General features: G+C 32.8%; 2 protein-coding genes across 7 annotated transcripts in view; one reads left to right on the top strand and one right to left on the bottom strand.

The window, feature by feature from the left end:
* The first annotated feature begins 3963 nt into the window (after nucleotides 1-3963).
* Nucleotides 3964-21940, top strand: part of LOC107074202 (neural cell adhesion molecule 1-B) — a 124365-nt gene continuing 106388 nt past the window's right edge. For 2 of the 6 annotated variants that reach the window (XM_089177098.1, XM_089177101.1), the window contains exon 1: nucleotides 6897-8827. In XM_089177098.1, coding sequence (XP_089033224.1) covers nucleotides 8671-8827 — 157 coding nt within the window. In that variant the 5' untranslated portion in view covers nucleotides 6897-8670. Of the gene's footprint in view, nucleotides 4085-6896; nucleotides 8828-21940 lie in introns of those variants that run through there. The other 4 variants (XM_089177100.1, XM_015335433.2, XM_089177099.1 and 1 more) reach the window with 4 other exon arrangements.
* Nucleotides 16347-17195, bottom strand: LOC149030968 (uncharacterized). Its single transcript, XM_089177335.1, has 2 exons — nucleotides 16662-17195; nucleotides 16347-16443 (listed from the first exon to the last, which is right to left on the bottom strand). The coding sequence occupies exon 1, from the start codon at nucleotides 17098-17100 to the stop codon at nucleotides 16663-16665; it is 438 nt and encodes a 145-aa protein (XP_089033461.1). The 5' UTR covers nucleotides 17101-17195; the 3' UTR covers nucleotides 16347-16443; nucleotide 16662.

Raw genomic sequence — 21940 nt, 5'->3', positions numbered from 1 at the left:
TATTTAATTTTTACAGTTTTAATATCTGAACTAGAGTTAATTCGTACAACGATTTTTTTAAAGGAACCATTAACGTAACAGTTGATTGTATATTTTCACAATAAACTTAATTTTTTATTTTATTTTGAAATGCTAGTTTCTCGAAGAAACGAATAATCGTTCACGTCGATACCTATACTTTGAAGAGTTGATACAACTGCAAATAATATGGGTTAATTCTAAAAAAAAAATTCCTCGTAAGATACGTCGCGATTCGAAAAAGAAATACGTTTCTCTGACACTACCCTTTTTCATTATTCTCCTGATCCCTATTTTTTCGGTCCATAACGAAGAAGAGTCATTTCTCGTTAAGGGAAAAGCTTTAGGAAGGTGAAGAAGAAGAAAGAGGAAATGGAGGAGGAAAAGATATCGCGATGGTAGGAAGGAAAAAAAAGAATGAAAAAGAGAAAGAAAAAGAGAACAGGAGCTGAAAGTAAAGGGGGTAAAATCTTCGTCGAAAGGTTCCTCTTGTTTCACCCTTTTCGTACTTTGTTTCCACTTTCTGTGCTTCTTTCCACTGGATTTTTCAACTCACGCTTATGTTGATCCAACCGCATTGTCTACTTTGCAAGTATATTGCGGATCTTTCTTTCGTCTTTCTCTCAAAATTCACTTTCTCTGTCTGTCTGTCTGTCTCTTTCTCTTTCTTTTTTCATTTGCGTACCGTGAGAATACTATAAGAGAAAGACCGATTATGAAAATTTGCTGATGAGTGGAAGAACCAAGCGGTAAGTGCCTTTCGATCGGGGCGTATTCTTTTTCTCTTATTCTCATTTTTTCGTTACCTTGTTCTTAGCTTGGCGCCAAATAAACCAGTTTAAACTAACAAGCAAGAAACACCTGCTTGATGTCGAGAGAATTCTTATATTAAAGCGATTTCGTTGATTGAAATCAAACAGTCTTCTCACAGACTTCATATTATTTACTGATAATTTTAAAGAATAATTGATTTTACGAATATTTTCCATTAAATGCGTCCAGAATATATGTAATATTTATGCAGTATAATCTTTGGATCATTATATTTCATTATTTAAACTATGTTAGATCCAAAAATACGAATACGAGCAACAAAATTTAATGTAAATTACAAAAACAAGGGATTTCCTTTTCTCAAAAATTAAAAATATCTTTTGACATTTATATTTTCTTGAAATAAATAAAACATAGGAATAGCGAAGGGACAAAATAATAGTAATCGTAAGAAACATATTAATGTAAGTTGAGGTTGGTTTAAAACATTTCTTATATATTTGACTGAGGTGTCATCAACATAATGAAAAAACAAGTTTCCTTCGTACATTTCATGAGCTCTCAGGAGATTTCTGGCCGTTTGCGATGACTCTTCTAGATATTCTTAGCACGCCTTGTCCTCCATTATCGTTGCAAGAACACGTTTTTTCGAGCCGAACATCGCCGGCATCTTGCACCTTTCACGGTTCCTTCTGACGATCCGTTTGGCCCACCTATTTCTCGAAGCTTGTGAATATTTCAAACGTTACCGCCACACGATAACGATCGATGAGACATTTCGAAGACAGAATAAGTATAAGTAAGGAGTAAGGAGTAAGAGTAAGAGTAAGAATAAGAGTAAGAGTCAGAGTAAGAGTGAGTGAGTGAGATAGAGAAAGAAAAGAAAAAAAAAAGAAAAATACATGTTATTCACATCGTCGAATATTTTTCGATAGTTACGCACGCATGATTTCAATGAAGCGCCGTCTTTCAACGAAACAGTTCGGAATCGATCATCGAAAATTTCCGCTTTCGTTTATACTGACAACACTGACGTGGGAGAACGTGGGAAAAATTCAATCGGACCAACGAACGTGACAAGAGTCAGACGAGAACTCGTTTCTCACCAGTTATTTCGAATTTTCGTTAAATATTTTCAATAAACGCGAATATAGAGGGATAAATAAACTGTTAAAAACGTCTGAGAGAGATAAACAATGCGACAAGTTAACCGTTTTCAATGAATTTCGTTTTAAAAGGGCAAATTAAATTGCAAGTAGTTACGTTAATGGTACGACAACTAAAGGTCCGACATGAAAAATAGGTTGGTATTCTTGGCGTTGGACAAGCAAAAGAATGTAGAAATTCCCTCTGTTATAGCAATTCTACGAATTCTTTGCGATCTTTCGATTCTTTTGTTGAGGACGTATCTCACCGAAGAAAGAATACGAAGAAGAAAGAGACAGATAGAGAAAGAGAAAGACAAGAAAATCTTGCAGCTCTTGAACAAGAGCTCGTACCTCGTGAACCCGTAATCGTAATAACTATTTTCTCCTTCTGTGTTCAACCAAGAACGCCATCTACTCCGCGTAAACACCGACATAAATTTCAGTACCAGTAACCCCCCACTTTCCACCCCATCAACCAGCCAACATTGCCACCGGCGTAACCCCCTTTTCTTCCTTTTTCTTTTTCTTCTTCATTTCCCTTAGCTCTAGCATCTCTCCTGTAGCATAGTTAACTGTTACAGACCATCTACTGTTTCTCACCCTCCACTTACGAAGTCGTTCGTTTCTCCACTTCGAGTGAAACAAACGAAGAAACGAATTGCTGATACGCTTTTTCCATTTTCTTCCATCGATTTCTACTCAAAACACCAACAATAGTTGAGAATGGTTTGCAAGAACCTCTATCTTTAATTGATCAATCCTATAAGTTTAAAATAATTTTTATAATTAATTTTTATAATTAATTTTTATATATACCGTTATTGTCCGACTTTTATGAATAATTATAAGAGTTTATTAATTGATATTTATGGAAACATGATTATTTTTTTGAAATCATGTCTAAAAATGATAGATAGACAAATACTTCTCTCATTATTTACTTACATGTACTGAACAGAATTTCAATAAAACAATTAACAACAATTTGTAATTATCAAATTTATTAATTAAAATAATAATTAGGTTTTATTACTACATTTACATCTGATATTGAAAAGATTAATGAATAATAGTAGAAAATAATAATTATTTAAACTTATTTTCATCACGAGGATAAAATTTATTTATTTCATATTTAGATAGTGAGTTTTCATCATTTATTATTTAAATAATTTTACGATTGCTAATTTAAATAATAATTATGCTCTATTACAGCTAATAAACTATATATTCATAAAATAAATGCATATTAATAGAAAATACTACTGATTTAAGTTTACTTGCATGAAAAGACAAGGTCTCAACATTTACTTGTGAAAAAAAGGATACTGATAACTGTTAAATAATAATAATTTAATAATTAATTAATTTAAATTTTAGTCTACGGAAGTGACAACTTTACTGCAATAAATAAAGACTGATCATTACTTACAATGCACCTTGCTTAGTACTGAAGAAGTTCACGTGTATACACGAGTAAATATGTTACAAAAATTTCTTTTATGGTTGTTTTGAAAAAAAGAACGAGTATTCCTGCCTCGAAATAACTAATGAATGAAATTATTGACGACATTAAACGAAAATATATATTTACTTTCCGTGTCAATACTGGCTAATTATAGCAATGAAATATTTGTTAAACAAAAATGCATTAATATTATTAAAGAATTAATTTGAATTAAAAGTAGAAAAGTAAATAAATATTTCAAATGAAAAATAAATGAGATAAAGGAAGTATAATTATATACGTGTATATAATTAGGTATGTAAAAGCCAAACGTTTATAAGCTAAGAATGTATCAGAAAAGGAGTAAAAAGAGAAGATCTGCGTAGAATGGAAAACGTTGAAGAAGAAAAGAAAGTTATAAGAGAGGAGTGAGTAGAAACAGCGCGCCTGGAAGGTTTCATGGCGTATACAGAGTCGTGAACAAACCGGAAAGCCAATTACATCGCATCCAGCGTGTGCTTCGGATTAACAGTCTGGGTGTTCAACGATGTATCATGATGTATGATGTGGTGTCGGGTTCCAATCCGTCGGGCGTGCATGAAAGCGGGTACTGTGCTAGATGTAAAATGTCGTCGAACTAGCACGTGGTCCAGACTTCAGTGAGAATTTCAACCATGAAATGGAAGATCTTAGCCACGTAAGTAGGCCTCTTATCGTGATTACCGATTTAGATTTGAATTCCTCTCTTCATTCGATTTATCTTTACCTTTCGTTCTTATCGTAAGATCGATGACTTGAAAATCGATTGCATTTCTTCTTAGCTTTATCGAACTTCGTATCGATCAATAAGTTTCTTCATTAAAGATCGACGATATAGTATATAACCCTTACTCATTATAGATTAATTTTATTTAATCGAGAAGACAATATTAAGAGATTTTCTTAAGAGAGAGAGAGAGAGAGAGAGAGAGAGTAACATTAACATTGACGAATAATATTTATTAATATTAAATAAATGAAAAGACGTCGCGTAGAGATTTGATAGAAGGAAACTCTCCGCATTATAACGAGATTTGAACGGCAATTATCCTATTTGATATTCAGCCTTCGAACGCATAGATATCCACCGATTGTAATTTACGTTTAAAGATCATCGATGAGCCGTCGACTGTACGCCAAACTAAGGGATAAGAGAATAACGATATACGAAACTAAAGCTCCGAACCCAAAGCGGATTTAGGAAAGGTACCTCCGGAGATACCTACTCGATGAGGATTAGGAAGTGATTTGCAGTCGATTCCCGATAGCGATGGAAACACGAAAGCCAGAATTTATCGCGATCGGAGGTAGTTCTCTAGAGTCATGAAGCTTCGAGGGTCGTTATCTCGCGCATGCACTTGCTACGCACGGACCATCAGTTTTCGTCGACGGCTTAAGTACGTGTCCTCCGTTTGGCCTCGTGCATTGGTTACGTGCATTCTCTTACTTGCGTACGAGCCAAGAATTCAACTCGTTGCTGTTAGTTTATATAATACACACACACATACGCACACATGTATACACACTTATTCAATATTTTTCATATTATCTTTTATGAGATTATTCCCCTCCAAATATCCTTTATTTTACAATTAGATAAAATTATCTTACGAGTCTAACTTTCTTCTTTGACAATTTCATAATATCTTTAAAAACAACATATGCTCTAATTATTTATTAATTAAGTAATAACGAATCTCTTGTGTTCTTTCCTTAAAATTTCTCGAAACTGAATTCATTCGTGAATCTTTTACGAATAAACGACGTCAATAAAAGCAAATAAACTATTAATTTGTAATTTCGATGTAATGTCCGTTACGTATTTGTTATGAGCAAACATTTCTAACGAGTTTAATGAGACATATCGATCGTTAGATGGGAAATAATAAAATTTGTCGAGCCGTGCATCGAGAGGATAAACGTAAGGGGAAACTTTAATAAACCCTGCAATTGGTCGCTCTTTTATGCATCAAATCGATAATGCACATTAATAATTAGAATGATGAAACATGCAAGATAAATGCAGAAATGTTAATTAATAAAGTATAGTCAAAGTATGTTTAATGTTCGACTATTACACATTGAAAATGCCAATTGAAAAAAATATAATAACAAACTTTTTTAATTATACCGCGGATAACTTGAAACATCTCTTCTTCGAATTTCAAAAATAATAAATTTTAGAGTAGTTCGAATGGAACAGAGGTCAATGGTTACTCGTTAACACGCGGCTTCCTGTAATAGGAAACTAACAAAGTGAAACCATAAGAGATAGAAACGCAGTGTTTGTGTGTATATGTGAAGAGAGAAAGAGAGAGAGAGAGAGAGAGAGAGAGACGGGAGGATGAGTTCCCTTAGGTGAGTAACATAGATAACGAAGTAAGACAGTACCCAGGAGCATCTAGTTCCTGGTGAGTGCAAGTTGCACGCACGATGTTTGCACGGTGCCTGCACCACGACGATTATGGCGACTCATTAGCTGTGTCGCTAAATCATACTAATCCTCTGCATGGGAAAATAACGAAGAAGGAGTAAGAGAGTGAGAGAGAGGAAGAGAGAGAGAGAGAGAGAAACTGCTAGAAGATTCATTGGAGATACGTAGTAAATGAAACAATATACGGAAGGAATACAAGCAAAAGAGAGAACAAGATATATCAAAAAATAGAAAAAAATATATATAGTTATACATATACACGTAGAAACGAAAATTCTAATATAAACTACTAGGAATTTATCTGGAGTAAAACAGATTCTGTATTCTATTCGAAGTTTTTAATTTGTTGTGATAGATATTTAAAATAAAACTAATAAACATATGAAGAAAAATATAAATATAATATAAAAATGTTAAAATGTTAAATTAAAATTAACACTTTAGTGGCCATTCACACAACATGCGTGTAATGCTTTCGCTGTTTATATTAATTCTTTAAAAATGTTGCTGACCCCTGGCAACATTTAACTGCGTAGATGTGCGGCCATTAAAGTGATAATAATAGGAAAATCACAGAATAAATATAGCATACGCGAATGGATAAAAAATAGACAAATGTGATAGCGGACTGAATCAAAATATTGGAAAATGAATTTTATAATTTTTTTGTTTACGTTAAAATTATTTTACATTAGAAAATAAATCGTAATATAAAATCTATATAATTTTGATAACTTATAGACCACTATCATGATTATCGGTACGAATATAAATAAATATAGATTTATTCATTTATTTTTAATATTTCATAGACAAATAGAAAAAAGTCGGTGTGAGAAGGAAAGAGAGAAAAGAACTATCTCAGTTTAGAACAGAAAAATTCGACTAGCCGATAGCAAAGAGAATGAGAAAGAAGGTGGTGCGATAGAATAGAAGAGGATAGTGAGGCGAGCGTGCCCGAACGTATCCGAGCAAATACGGATATAACCGAGGAGACTCGCGACAGTCATTCGCGCTACTCAATGGTTTCAGTGCCGAGCCGCTGCGGGTCAGGACTCGATGTGGTTCCGTGATAAGAAAGGTTTTTTTACGCGTTCTTTATTTCGAAACTAGCATAACGCGTTAATAAAGTATACTTTGTCATGAGTGAAAATCGTCGAAGATTTGTTTTTACGTTGAAATAAATAAAAAGGAAAGGAAAGGAAAAGAAAAGGAAAAAAGAAGAACAAAAGACACACGAAGTTGGTTTTTTATTTTGTGCTCATAATTTTGTTTTTATTTGTTGTTTTAGTTTGTTTTATCGATCGATTGATTATTTGTTTTTGCTATCGAAATAAAATCGATCGTAACATATGTGCTAGCGGATGACGACGGTAAAAGTACGGGGTGCGGAATCCGTCAATGGAATACAAAAAATGGACGGCCTTCGTCGATGATCCGTCATCGATTCAGTGACATTTCAAACGAATTTTTGTATTTTTAGAGATAAGCTAAAGTTTCCAGCAGAGGTAGATTTTTCTTTCCTTTTTTCTGTAATATTTTTTTTGTTTTCTATTTTCTCTTTTTCTTTCTTTTTTTCTTCCTCTTGTTTTTGTTTTTATTTTCTTTTTATCGCTGTCAAAGCACATTTGTACAAAATTGAACCGAAAAAAGAGAACCCACCTCAATCCCTACGTGTACGCACGTGACACGCTCTCGTGGATAGTTTTGACAAGACACGTGAGATCGATTAATACAAGTCGATTTGTATCTCCAAGGGATATTTACAGTTTCGATTGAAACTTATCTTCAGAGTTTACGAAGGATTGTCTTACGAGTGGATTCAATCAGTTTTGCTGATCCGAGTGCGAGAATTTATCGTCTTTTTTGCTGATAATTATCAATTTTTTTTGTGAACGAGGCTAAGCTACTATTCTTTAATAAATATAAGCAGACGCTTTTATCTTCGGTTTAATATGAACATAAAAGATACACGTGATTTTTTTTGAAAGATTTTACTTCTCGAGAGAGAGATAGGGAGAGGAAGAGAAAGAGAAGGGGTAGAAAGAAACTAACCAAATCAACTTAAACGCGTGTTTCTTAGAATGATAATTCTTTCAACACTGCCAATGAAAGGTGACAAATTCACGAGTTATTATCACTAAATTGCCAACAAAACGTGAAATATTCATGAGTTTTCATCGTAACATTGCCATTATCGAAGAGTATCACACCTAAATTTTCTATTACCGATTTTTACAAACATATACGTACAAATTTTTGCCCGAAGATATTTAAGGTTAGAAAAACAAAAATCGTACATTTTGACGAAATTCGACGACAATTTTCGACGAAAGATTTTATTAATGGATTAAAAATTGTATCGTCGACTTTTCAAGCAATATCCAATTAAAAATCAATCCTTTTAGAAGGTTAAAATACAAAAACAAAAGGAAAATAGAAGAAAATAAAGGAAAATGTCCAGGACGCAATGCTGCGACGGCAGCGAACGCGTTGCCGGCATAACGAACGTGGGAGGGAAGAAAGAAAACGAAAACAAGGTTCGTGGTTGCAATTAGTAGTGCCATTTCGAAACTGTCCTAAGTATATGGAGTGCTAACACTTATCAGGAGTAAGAAAACACCTGGCAAGAACGAAAAGAAAAACTGAAGGGAACGTGTCTCGTTTTTTTTTCATTTCTTTTTGTTCGTTATTGTGTGAATAATTAGTGCGAAGTAGAAGAAGAAGAAGAAGAAAGAGGAAAAAGGAAGAAAGAAGGAAGAAAAGGAAAAAAGAAGAAAAAAAATAGTAGAAAAGAGAAAAGAGAAAAAATGTGGTGGAGGTGCAGGTGGAACTTCGCTAGCATCGCTTCGACGATGCAATTCGCAACGAATAGTAGTACCACTACAACCACGACCACAGTTTTGTTGGTCCTGGGAGTGGCCTCGGTCTACTCGCAGGTCGACGTATCTGATCTGGATAAGCCCGGTAAGTTGTGAGCCTAGTTATCAGAGTAGTATTTATGCGACACCTATTTGCTTTTATTGCCAACCACCAAATTCTAAATCCGAGTGAACTTTATCTTGTTTTTTAATCGAATCGTTTTTTTCTTCCTACTCTTAAACTTTCTATTATTAGTATTGATTTTATTTTTATTTTGATATTTTTGATTTACTCGATAACGACGCACAATAAAATAGATTTTCATGCGAATGTTATAACAGTCCCATCGATGTCACATTTTAGTTTACGAATAACGTTATTGCTTTTCAAACAAATTCTCGCTTAAAAGCAGAAAAATAAATCATGGTATTTCAATGGCCACCCGCAAGTCTGAGAATTTCTCATTTTACGTTACATCGCTTCTGAGATTTTGCGTAAATAGCAAGCGCGATGCGGAATATTGATCTTGATATGGTTACCGCATTTACGACGTAATTAGCGTCCTTTTATTTGCATAAACGAGTCGTCTAATTACACAGTCTCTGCTTCCTTCCATTTACCAATTATGATTATTATTATTTATTCAGTTCCATTCGTTACTTTACTCGCTAACTTTGTCGTTTTTCAACGATATGTAAATGCATATTATTTAGTTCAATTTAATTAACGGTCATACAACATATAGAGAAATTCGTTTGGTGGAATAGTAATCATTTAATTGATAAATTTATAGACATATGATATATTTAGAATTAAAAAGAACTAATTTTGAAAATTAAATTTATTTGTAATATGAATATACATATATCTGATTATATGTGTTTAAAAATGTTTGTATGTGTTTATGCGTGAATATAAAATTGTATATTTTATACACGAACTCTCATGTAGATGTAGAATATAAGTTATATAAATATTTTAGGATAAATATATTAGTTGGAACCTTAGTTGGAAATGTGTTAATTATCGTAAAAACATCGTCGTCTTCGGATTTTAATTGACTTTTTTATTTAGTAAAAAGAATGCAAATATTTATTGAATTTATGTTGGAGAGAGTCGCGTGTTTGTAATTGCTCAGCTCAAGGGGCAGGACCTTTGGATAATTGAAAGTTTGATAAAGAAGTTTCGAGCTAGATTCTTAATTTGCTAAGTATCTAGTAAAGCAAGCAACCAACCATCCAACCAATCAATCCACTTGCCTCACGGCAAAGAACAAAGAATAATAGTCTATTTGAACAATCAAAATATCAAGGAATTATTTTTTATTGACCCGAAGCCTATGGTAAATAAATTTTCGTGACTCCACCTTTGACGAGCAACGAAACGATCGAAATAACGTTGATGATTCGAAAATTTTGATATCTACGGGATTGCCGTTATCCGTGTTTCGATCTATGGGAACTACACAACACAGCTTATGACAGCTTTTACGACTGATGATTACATGAGATCAACAGGATCTCATTCTTTTACGTTACTAAGAGAATCTTTAATGTTGAAAGGACGTTTTAAAATAAGTATTATTATACTACTTGTTTATTTTTCTTTTTCCGTAACACTTAAATATATTGAATCTGTTTCGCAAAAACAATATCATTAAGCTATAGACGCCAATATAAATTATTTAATTTCACTTAACATTAACTTAACTTCGTTTATAATCGAACGAGTAGTTATTGAAAGAAAATAAATGAACGATAAAAAATGGTTCGTGTTATTTCTCGTTTATTTCCTCGAGTACGCATAATAAAGTGGCGCTTTGAAGAATACTAATGATACTTACTAGTATACGTATCGTATAAATATATATTTTTTCTTTCCCTACATAAATTTACTAATATAACGTAAAGAGTGTGCGTTACTTTCGCAAGCGACTAAATTAAAGTGGTCGATCGATTCAAACGGAGACACGTAAAAGCTTGGGCTCTAGAAAGGGACGGAATGACGACCAAACTAGTTTAATTAAACCTCGGCGCTAAACCCACCTGAATTTATCGGTGTGCGATAAAAAAGATATGTCTTATTGGTAGAAAGTTAGAAACTAAATGTGTGGGAAAAAGATTCGATCGTTAAGGGGATATTTTTGTTGGATTATATGTGAAGGGATTTAACATTAAGATGTAATTTATTGTCACAACTTATATCCATTATGATTAAATATATTTAATCATTTATGAATTATCGTGAGAATAATATAGATTCTTTAGTATTCCTAATAGGATATTTTTGAATAAAATATATGATTTATGTTAATAAATGCAAAAAATATAAACCAATCAGCAACACGATCTTTGGAGATTTATGAGAGAACGATAATAAAAATTAATGAGAATTAATGAGACATTATCGGAAAAATTGGAAAGTTAAATGAATTTTCGGCGGGGTTAAATCGATCATATACACGTACGTTGGCATACGTGTACACGTACGCGTACATATATCCCGTAGTATAAACACACTCGTTCGCAAACATTTTCTGTGGCAAATTAATACGCTCATCGGGCAGCTTCGACCACGGTTAATTACAATTGCAATTAAACGGTTGCGTTACAAAAAGTACCGCGGCGTGTGATCGAATTTCGTCGACGAGCTTATTCACGAATACTTATTTTGTATTGCTTTCGTTCCAACAGGTGCAATTAATCAACGAAGGGAAAAAATCACAAGGTTTTGGTTTTTTTCTTACTTTTTCAATTAAATTATTACCGTTGAAGGCTCTTCGTATTTCCTTTTGATCTATCTCTTCATTAACAATCCCTTTTCCTCCTGTGTTTGATACTCTCTTCTAAAATGAGAAGTCATATTTCTCTGGCATCGTATTAAATGATAATGAGGCCATTAAATTTTTCAAATTTTTACAACGAGGAATGCTGTTGTACCGTGCTGATGAGTACCGTTACGATTCGTGTCAGTTTCGAAACAGTGTTTTGCCGAGAGCGTCTATTCGAAATACGTTACACATATACGAGTTTTAAACTTCATTTGTCTTACGAAGCATTAACGAATATGTTTCTAATTACATGGAGTTTTTTCTCGTTATATAATCTTATTATGAGTACGGTCATGTTTTATCAAATTTTTAAAAACATTTACAAAATTATTATGAATCATTAGCGAATATAACATATGTATAATAATATCACGGAAGTATTTTTTTCGAAAACTCAACAAAATTAAATGAATGTATGATTTATTTATCTTTTTTGAAGTTTCATTTATACGGATTTCAATGCATTAATGTTTACTCGTAATTGTGTTAATATAGATTTAAAAATATATACCGAATTTTATCCGTGGTACATTTTATCATTTAGTTTGAATTTTTCCTTTTATATACGTAAATGCGTCTATTAATTGGTGAGTCTATTACATAAACATTTCATTTAGCGATTTTTAATACAAAATTGGTAGAAATATATGTAATTTTTATTGTAATATAATCATAGTAATATAAGCAATAAAATAATTTAAATAAAATAACATTTCACATAAATAAGATATTAGAGACTAATTGTATTTGGAAATAAATAATGTCTATGTTCGCGTCTAGGTTTTTAGAATGACAAAGTATTCTTCAAATTATTATTATGATGAACGATTAGTAATTCAATTAGTAGTTAAATTAACGAGGTATTAGTTTTGTTTTTATCTATATCAACAATAATTAAATAATTTTAATTTCTTTTTTTCACGCTGTTCTCCCGCTTTCTGTATTTTATAATTACAGATCTTTTTAAAGATTTATCGCTTACACGTATGTATACATATACACGCGTATATGTATACGTGTACCACATAGCGCATGAATCAACGACGAGGGAGTCCCACAGCCGATGATTTTACCGCACTTGATTTGCGAATACTCGTGGTGGTAATTAATTTTTTGCGTGTGACTCAAAGTAAAGTGTTGGACGATGGAAGGACGAAATGATCACGAAATCGTTCTAATGGCCATCCATTTGTCATTCTTTGCGTAACGAAAGGGAAGACTTCATCGCATTCGCTTGCACTTTGCGAGAGAACATCAAATGAAGACTTCTTTCATTTTACGAGAAGAAGATAATACCGTATAATTAGATGATTTTTTAATCATGAACTAAAACTATTATATTTAATATTATTGACATCATTTTAATATACTTAATATAATATAATATTTAATATATTCACTACGTACAGTTTTTGAAGAAATATAATTGATCAATTTTTAAACATTTATGACATATCTCTCTACATATTCTTTAATTCAATTCTTAAATTTATCAATTATCAATGATCTGAAATTAAGTAAATTTAAGTAAAAGATTTTAATTTAGAAAAAAAAAACTAATTTTATTTATATTGATTATGTTCTTTTTTTATTTGTAAAGAGATAACACCATTTTGGCGCTCGAAAAAATTTGCTGGATAATACTTTCAAGTAGTGTCAAACAAATGTTTTAAATTTTTGCTAGTTTTTCCGAGCGTCAAAATAGTGTAATCCTTTAACCCTTTGACTGCTAACTACTCTAAGTTGAAGCGATCGCTAGGGACTGAATACTATTTTTTTGTATTTTTTTGTATTTCCAAACATACATATAAGGAAACAGTAAACAGCAAAAACTTCGTCGAGCGCGCATTTGCGTCCAAAGTCTATATCGATGGCTTGCGTCGAACGCATATATGCGCCCGTAGCAGTCAAAGGGTTAATGTGAATTTTTTGTAATACTTTGTAGTATAATGAATGTTACTGTAAATTTTCTATATGATATATGAGTTGATCTAAAATGGTTCCATTGATTGGAAGTTTTTATAATTATAGAATGTAAGAATTTTTATAGGTTAATAAGTTTCGATGAAGAATAGATCACAATGTTATGGAATTCATATTGCATTAAATAAATTTGTTGCCATTTTGTGGGTCGATAATTTTCTGTATAACTTAACTTTATTATAAACATTTTCTTCAAAATAAAATATAATAAATATTTTGTATCGAAAGACATATATGAAATGAAATTAATTCAATTGAAAATGTACGAAAAGTTATATCGTTTATTAGTTATATTAATTATATTATGTTTATATGATTATACAACGTTGTATTCAACTTTCGACCCAACAATCGATGTTTTTACTGCTAGGATATTCCCGTTCAATAATATATCCTTTCAACTCTAGCAAACAGTCCCATGTTACGTATTATCATATATCGTATACTATGTATCTACATATATGCACATAGTATGCTTTACATAAGCGGCATAGTGCGTTATAGAACGGCTACCGATACGAACCACTCGAATTACGTATTTCTCATGAACGTATATACGCGTGACGACTATAATACAGAATATCGTACCCTCGGGTCTCATTCTACAAAACTGCGATACACTAAACGCATGAGAATTCACTTCTATCCAGCAAGCGTTTTAAACCGCGAATCACAATGTTATTTTGAAATCTTTATGCCTTTCAGTTAGAGAATAACAAAATTCTTATTTTCTTCGAATATCAGATTGAAAGCAATTGTAGTTATGTATTATTTTCGGAATGATTTCTATAGTACTAACGACTCTCAATTAAGAGATAAAAGTTATTCGCTTAAAATTCTCACTTTCTTCTTCCTCGTTTCGAAGGAATCTGTAGAGTACGAGAAGCTATTTCGTATAAAGTGATTACGGCGTTAAATCTCGTTTAGGAAAGTACTCGAGAAGTGAAACACCAGCTCAAAAGAGTTGTTATCAAAAGGTTAGACGCCAAGTTCTCTTTCTTTCTCGTTGATCAACTATTACAAGCGTAACGAAAGAGTGGAAAGATATCTAACATTAATGCGTTCAGCTATTAAAAGGAAGGTCCTCGTTCATATAGAAGGAAGTGCGAAAAAGAAAAAAGAAAAAATAAATTAGTGTATGTAAGAGAGACAGAAAGAGACAGAAAAAAAAGGAATACTTTACGACGGCGGTGTCGTTAAATTGGTCGCTAACGTGTGAACGAACTGATTTAATATCTGTCTTTAGAGAAAGCTTAGTCGGCTATTGCGTTGTAATTACGCGATACGAACCTTAGCACGTTGATCTCACTATTATATACATCGTAAGGGATCTCTTTTAGCCGTAACTAGAAAATACTTTCTATATTTTCTTTATTTTTTCTTTTAATACGAAAATATATTTTCATATATTTGTTCATGTATAATAATTGATAGTAATCGTTATCTTATATATAGTTATATTCCACACACACACACACACAAATTTCTCCTATTCGAATCGAATTTGTATTTAATCATTTCTCTCTATTCCCATTATAATTATTCGTGTATTGGCAAAGACAGCAAATGTTCACGGAATGCAATAATAATTTTTTTTTTAATTTTGTGCAGAAACCAATTTGACCATTTTCCAATATAGCAAAGAGAAATAGAGAAAGAGAGAGTAAATACGTTTCTTTGTTGAAAATATTCATTGAAATTGGCGGACATGTGTGTCTCGTTCGTTAGAACCCGAATGAGAGAGAAAGAAATAGGAACAAAGGGATAGTGTGAGACAGACAGAATACGATGGAAATTTCGCAACATTTGGCTAATTCGTCTGTAAAGCATCGAATCTCCTCATCGTATCCGCGGTACGGTGCTAACGAGTCTACAAACGAGCCGGTGCCGGTACCGGAAGAGAAACAGCACAGTGGATACTAGAGTTCGAACGACTCGCCGTTGGAAATGGCTCCCGGCTCCTCGTCGTAACAATATCCGAAACAGGTTGCTGGTACCTGCACACGTAGCGTAGCTTACCACAGATTACCAGTAATCCCTTGGGTTCTGCTACCAGTTACACGCTTTCAACGAGACGTAGAACTTTAGCTGCGTATTACTGACCCCTCCGGCTGAATCTTCTTCACCCCTTTCCTTCATCACGCGTGTAATTCTTTATAATGTATGCGTGTATCAATCATCATCTATTATTATTCTAATAGCTTTTGAAGGAGGAATTTATTGAACGACCTATCAAAATTCTTATTTAATGTTTTACATATATTTAACATACAACAATATTTGTTTGTTTGTTTGAAAGTTTTGAATCGTTAAGTTTTATTTAGAACAACAGGATATATTATATGAACAAATATAGTATATGAACAAAATGAATGCCATTAGAGTAATTCGAAATAAATTTGCTTGAGAGTAAATATGTTTGAATAATATGTTTTTCACTTCCTTTTCTTCTTTTCTGTTTCCTTTTATTAAGGAATGCAACTTTTCTTTTTTAAATTGATCTATCGTCAGAAACATTGCTTATATTTTTATGACAGTCCTGACATATTTTAGACATCTTGATAACTATGGTTTATATAGATTATATTATAGATATTCCTGTTTTGGAAAATTATGGGTGTATAAACTAAAATGAAGCATTATGGACGTAAGAAAGTGCTAAAATGTCTTAAGGGTTCATTCTGGTTTATACGCCGAAAAAAAGGCTATTTTCACGATTTTTTTTAAGCTATGTTGGATATATATACATATGAAAGTTGTTGGGTATGATAAATACACTCTAGAAGTACAAAAAAAAATTTTTTTTAATTGTTTTTAACATATTTTGACATTCAAAATGGCTGACAAACGTGAACCCTTCAAAAGTAGGTATGCTGTTGGTGGGCATCGAAATTTGAGAACGGTTGATCTAAAATAAAAAAATTAAATGGTTTTATGTAAAAATTAATATTTTTACTTGGTTATAGCATGCGAGATAGCCATTCATGTTTAGAGTACGTGGTTAAAATTTTAGAAGGATCGGTTGAGTAGTTTTAGAGATATCATGCCCGCCAACCGAAAAAACGTTGTTTCGAGAAAAACGCGTTTAAAGTTTTTTTAACAAATTTTTAAAAAGTCTGACTTTACCTTATTTTGCGATGCCTGCTCTATACAGTATGCCTTCTACTTCTTCAAAATACTCATTATCTTCCACTCTAGCCTTTTTTCGTTGTGTCCTGGCCTCTTTTAAAGATTCTCCGCTCAAACGATTGGTTGAGCGCACACGCGTGTTGTCGCGGTTACTAGCGTAATTGACTGCGATAGGGCCAAGTTTTATTCCCAAAGCGTGCATTATTTTCAGTATTGGATCAAAACCTTCGTTGAATATACAAGATGCCAATTTACAAGCTATTTCAACAATTTTTTTACCATTAAATAGGTGTTTAGGCACTATAGTCCAAACGCATTTGTTGAAGCACTCATTATTATTTTGAGTGTGGCCACCTAAACATCTTTCAAGTAATTCTGTTTTGGTAAGGTCTACTTTAACCTTTTGTTTTTTGCTGCTATATTCATGCAGAGACATTTCCACTTACACAACCGCAGATGGTTTGCCCCTCTATCTGTAATATCTCTATGTGTTTGGATCGCAAAATAATATACTTAAACTGCTCGGATCGTTCTAAAATTTTTGTATGATAATTTTACATATGTCTACTTTCGAAAAATGCAAAAAAAAAATTGATTTTTTCAAAATGATAAACCAGAATGAACCCTTAAAAGATTATTTAACTTGTTAATATTTGATACAATAAACGATAGACGATTTCAAATTTAATCAGTGCATTTAATTTGTACAAGAATCAGCAAGTAATTCCAAACTTTTATCCGGTAGTTTAGATCAATTATAAAACTTCATTCAACTTGTTCTGTATATATATATATATATATATATATATATATATATATATATATATATATATATATATGTACATATTACTCTTTTTATATTTATTTTCAATTTCCCAAAAGCATGTACTTAATTTTTGTTAACGAGACGCCTCAGGGTAAATTTTACGAAAGTGTAGGTTAATCTCGTAAATGGCGCTAGAAGGTGTTTTTATTAACACGATCGAGGCGTGTCAAGGAAAAAAAACCATGCTATTTGTCTATATGTGTGCACACAACACATGAATAGAGTCGGAACGATGTTTCTTCCTAACCATTCGCAAAAACAGCGCGCGAAGAAAAGATTTGCTCTATGGTGGATGGGAATCGCTTTTTTTTGTTTCCTTTTATTTTTTCCTTTCCCACCCCCTTTTTTCTACCAACCTACCTACTTCTTCTTCTTCTTCTTCTTTTTCTTATTTTTTTGTCTTCTTTCTTCTTCTTCTTTCCTTTTAGTGAGACGCTCACGTTATCTCTCTCGCTTGCATCGGGTAAAATAATTTGACATCTGACATCGATTAATTTACGGCTAGGACAAAGTAGTCTTTGACGCGCGACGGTCAAGAATCCTCGTTAATCCGTGTCAACGGGATTAAACACAAGTATACGAGGGGTGTTGGGTTGGTTGGAAGAGAAAGAGAGAGAGAGAGAGAAACAACGAGAAGGGCAGTATCACGAGATGAAAAAGGAAGATAAAGGCTAACGAGAAAAATGCACGATGCTAGAGGGAAAACGGCGTTACGTGGATAGTGACACTGTCTGTCGGTTTTTTTTCTACGTCCTAAAAACTCTTCTTTCATTTTCTTTTCTTTTGTGTTTCCTTCTATCCTATCCTATCCCTTATTCTTGTTTCTCTACCTCTCACCCCCTTCAGCTCCGCCCGACGCCTTTTGTTCTATTTTTTATTTTCTTTTTCCACTTTTTTCTTTTTCCATGTTTTATCACTTATTTGCTATAATAATTCTTTTCTAGATGAAAGTTGTATTCATATTAAAAAGAAAATAAGTAGCATCTATATATATCTTTCTCTCTCTTATTTTGTAATGATAATCGATCGTTAGAAATTCCGTTGGATGATTTAAAAGTACGTTCACATAGTAGGTGTAAAAGATATTCTATAAATAAAGCTTACAAGAAAATTCAACAATTGTTATATATGTTATCGTGAGTTTAGTCAAGTTTGCTAAGGCAAATGTTAATTTTCCATTCTTTTTCTTGATAGTAATCGGTACTAATGGTAAGTTCGTTATAACTTACCATTAGTACCGATCTAGTACATGGCCTTTGTATATGATCTTAATTGTAAAAACTTAGTCGTGACGTTAAGCAAAATAATTTGGAAATGTTTTGTCTTGAAATGATAATATATTATTGAATCGATAAAATCCAGACAGGGAGGATACGTATTAACACATTAACAGTCGCGCACATTTCACGTGATTTGCCTACAACTTAGAACAACATGAATTTTTCATTATGGGATATATATTTTGTTAAAATTTTTTTTACAGCAGATAAAAGAAGTTGTTTAATTGTGTTTTTTATTTTTGCGTTTTTTATTATTTTTGATGAGATCGCAGATGACCCTCTAAGCGCTGTAGACCATTTTTGTGATTATCAGTTATTTCAAACTGTCCAAAAATGGTAGTAGATTAGAATTAATGGAAATCTGTAGTTAATTTGTCTGATCAAATGACTGTTTATATTTCACCACTGCGAAAAACTATAAAATGTTACTGGAAATAAAGCTTTTATTGATTACTAATATTGTAAATTAAATTGTGTTGTACAAAAAAGTAACCTGAAAAATATTTTAATTCCCGATTTTAGGATGAAGTTAACGATGTATTTAGTGAAATGTTCTGACGATGAAGATTGCATTTTAACAAGCAATTACGTACAGATAAAACGTCGTAATATGTAATTCATATTTTCCTTGTATTAATAAAATTATTTTTGCATGTCCTATATGCCACTATTTTCTTCAAATTTTTATAAAAACAATGGTATTATTTAGAAATTTATCAGTATCGATATTTACTATAATTATGTATTTTTTCTATTGGTTGTGTTGAGGTCACCGGTGACCTACACGTCAGTAAAGATGTTATTAAACAAACGAAGATAGAAAAATTTTTGTTCAAAAAATATATTATTATTATTTCCTCTCCGTTGTTTACTTTACAATATTGAATAATTTGTATTAATCTCTCCATATTCATCTCTCAATATTAAATATTACGAATAATTGTTTAGATTAGTTATATTAAATCATTTTTTTTTCGAGGGTTACACTTGGTATTGTATATTATGGTGAATCTTGAAAATCGCTGACTAACAATAAAAAAGGTCATAAAGTTGATAAATAATAGGTGCATTTTACCATTGATGTGATAATTAGTATTGTTTTTAAGGCGATCGATTCCGAAGGCGTGGTGTTGTGGGATGTTGGTTAGGTAGCTACAACTTTAGCTACATAAAAAAAGAAAAAGGAAAATTTATGACAGGGCGTTTCTGACCACAGGTTAAGCATGGCTCGTTTGGATTGTATTCTTCGGTTTCATTAAAAATCGAATATTATTGATGAAAACGTCTTCTTTACTCGATGTTGATTTGTTACTAATGACAAGTAACATTGCATGCTAAAGATTATATCAAGTTTGGAATTTTATTCTCACAAAATTATCTACCGTTTTTTTTAACTCGTCCGATTATTCGCTATGTCGTCTACGGGATAAATCTATACATGTATAGATACATCGATTGTCAAGCTTATATGCTAATTGCCTATCTCTACTAATTGGAGGATCTGTTCAGTGTGTTAATTATCTGAGCAATGTGGTTATCTACGTATACGATCCATCTGCTTGCATGACCATGATTTCAAACATTTTCAGAGAATACATGTCCGGTTTCGATTAAATCGAAGAATTAACGTTTTACATTTCTCACGTTACATTGTTTATTTCAATTTAATATCCTTGAATCGGACATTAAATATTAATAAATCATCGAAATTATTACTCACCAGACTTAACCCTTTCGCTACTACGAGCGACTATAGTCGCTCTCCATGTGATGCCACTCAGGTACTACGGGCGACTATAGTCGCTTTCCATGTGATGCCGCTGAGATACTACGAGCGGCTATAGTCGCTCCCGCTAAAGATGCGCGTAATTGTATATATGATAAGCGCCTGCAGTTGCTATGCACAGAGTATCTCACTCTAGACATGCCGCGTGAGTCTTTCGTTTTGCATCATTTGTTTTTTACGGGCTTCAATAATAAACCAAATGCTTCGATCATAAGTCTTACGACACCGGCTCGAACGTTGCGTGCACCGTGCACTGTTTCGGTGTAGCGCGCCGTACTGCGGGAGTACCGCGGCGGAGATCCGCCCCGTAGCGAAAGGGTTAACAGAGCTACAAGAAGACTGAAGAAATTGCTCCTGGAAGAAAGAGAATTAACTATCCAAAACTATGTTCAAAAATTAGCTCCAACTAAAGAAACAAACTATTCTCTCTGGAAAGCCACGAAGAAAATAAAAAATCCTCAAGTCAGTGTACCACCCATCAAAGTCGATAACAACAAATGGGCAAGGAGTGATGCAGAAAAGGCAGCGGCTTTTGCAAACCATCTCAAAGAAGTTTTTCAACCCTTTCCACAAGAGGTATCGGCCGAAGAAGAAGAGGAAGTACATACGTATCTGTATGCAACAGAAGATTTGCCTAGCCCCCATAAACCGTTTAGAGCAAGCGAAATCAGTCTGGTAATACACCAAGAAATCAGTATTAAGAAGGCTCCGGGTATTGATCTGATTACTGGTAAACTACTGCGTGAACTATCTGATAGATGCATAAGATTTCTTACAATAATATTTAATGCTATTCTTCGTCTTAACTACTTTCCTATACAATGGAAAATAGCCCAAATTATCCTAATACGAAAACCAGGTAAAGACCCTCAATATGTTACCTCATATAGGCCTATTAGTTTGCTCTCACATTTATCGAAAGTACTAGAAAAGCTACTTGTCAAAAGAATTAATGCACATTTAGCTGTGAATCAGCTCTTACCTGCACACCAATTTGGGTTCAGGAATAAGCACGCTACGATAGAGCAGGTACACAGACTAGTCCGTCAAATAAGCTTAAGTCTTGAGGAAAAAAAGTATTGCTCGGCTGTCTTTCTGGACGTCACTCAAGCCTTTGATAAAGTATGGCACCCAGGCTTATTATATAAACTTAAAAAAGCATTACCCTTCTGTATGTTCCAATTATTAAAGTCATATCTTGATAATAGATACTTTATTGTTAAACAAAATGATACATTAAGCAAACTGCATCCTATCAGGTCAGGTGTCCCACAAGGAAATGTCCTTGGACCAGTTTTATATACGTTATATACGGCAGATCTACCAACGACTGAACAAACAACCACCGCTACTTATACAGATGACACTGCAATCATGGCTTCTC

Source organism: Polistes dominula, unplaced genomic scaffold, assembly GCF_049000335.1.
Source record: "Polistes dominula isolate Pdom_NZ unplaced genomic scaffold, Pdom_raw_medaka contig_20, whole genome shotgun sequence".
NCBI classification, from domain to species: domain Eukaryota; kingdom Metazoa; phylum Arthropoda; class Insecta; order Hymenoptera; family Vespidae; genus Polistes; species Polistes dominula.
Note: the sequence above shows the minus strand (reverse complement) of the source record. Positions and strands in the feature narration are given on the sequence as shown.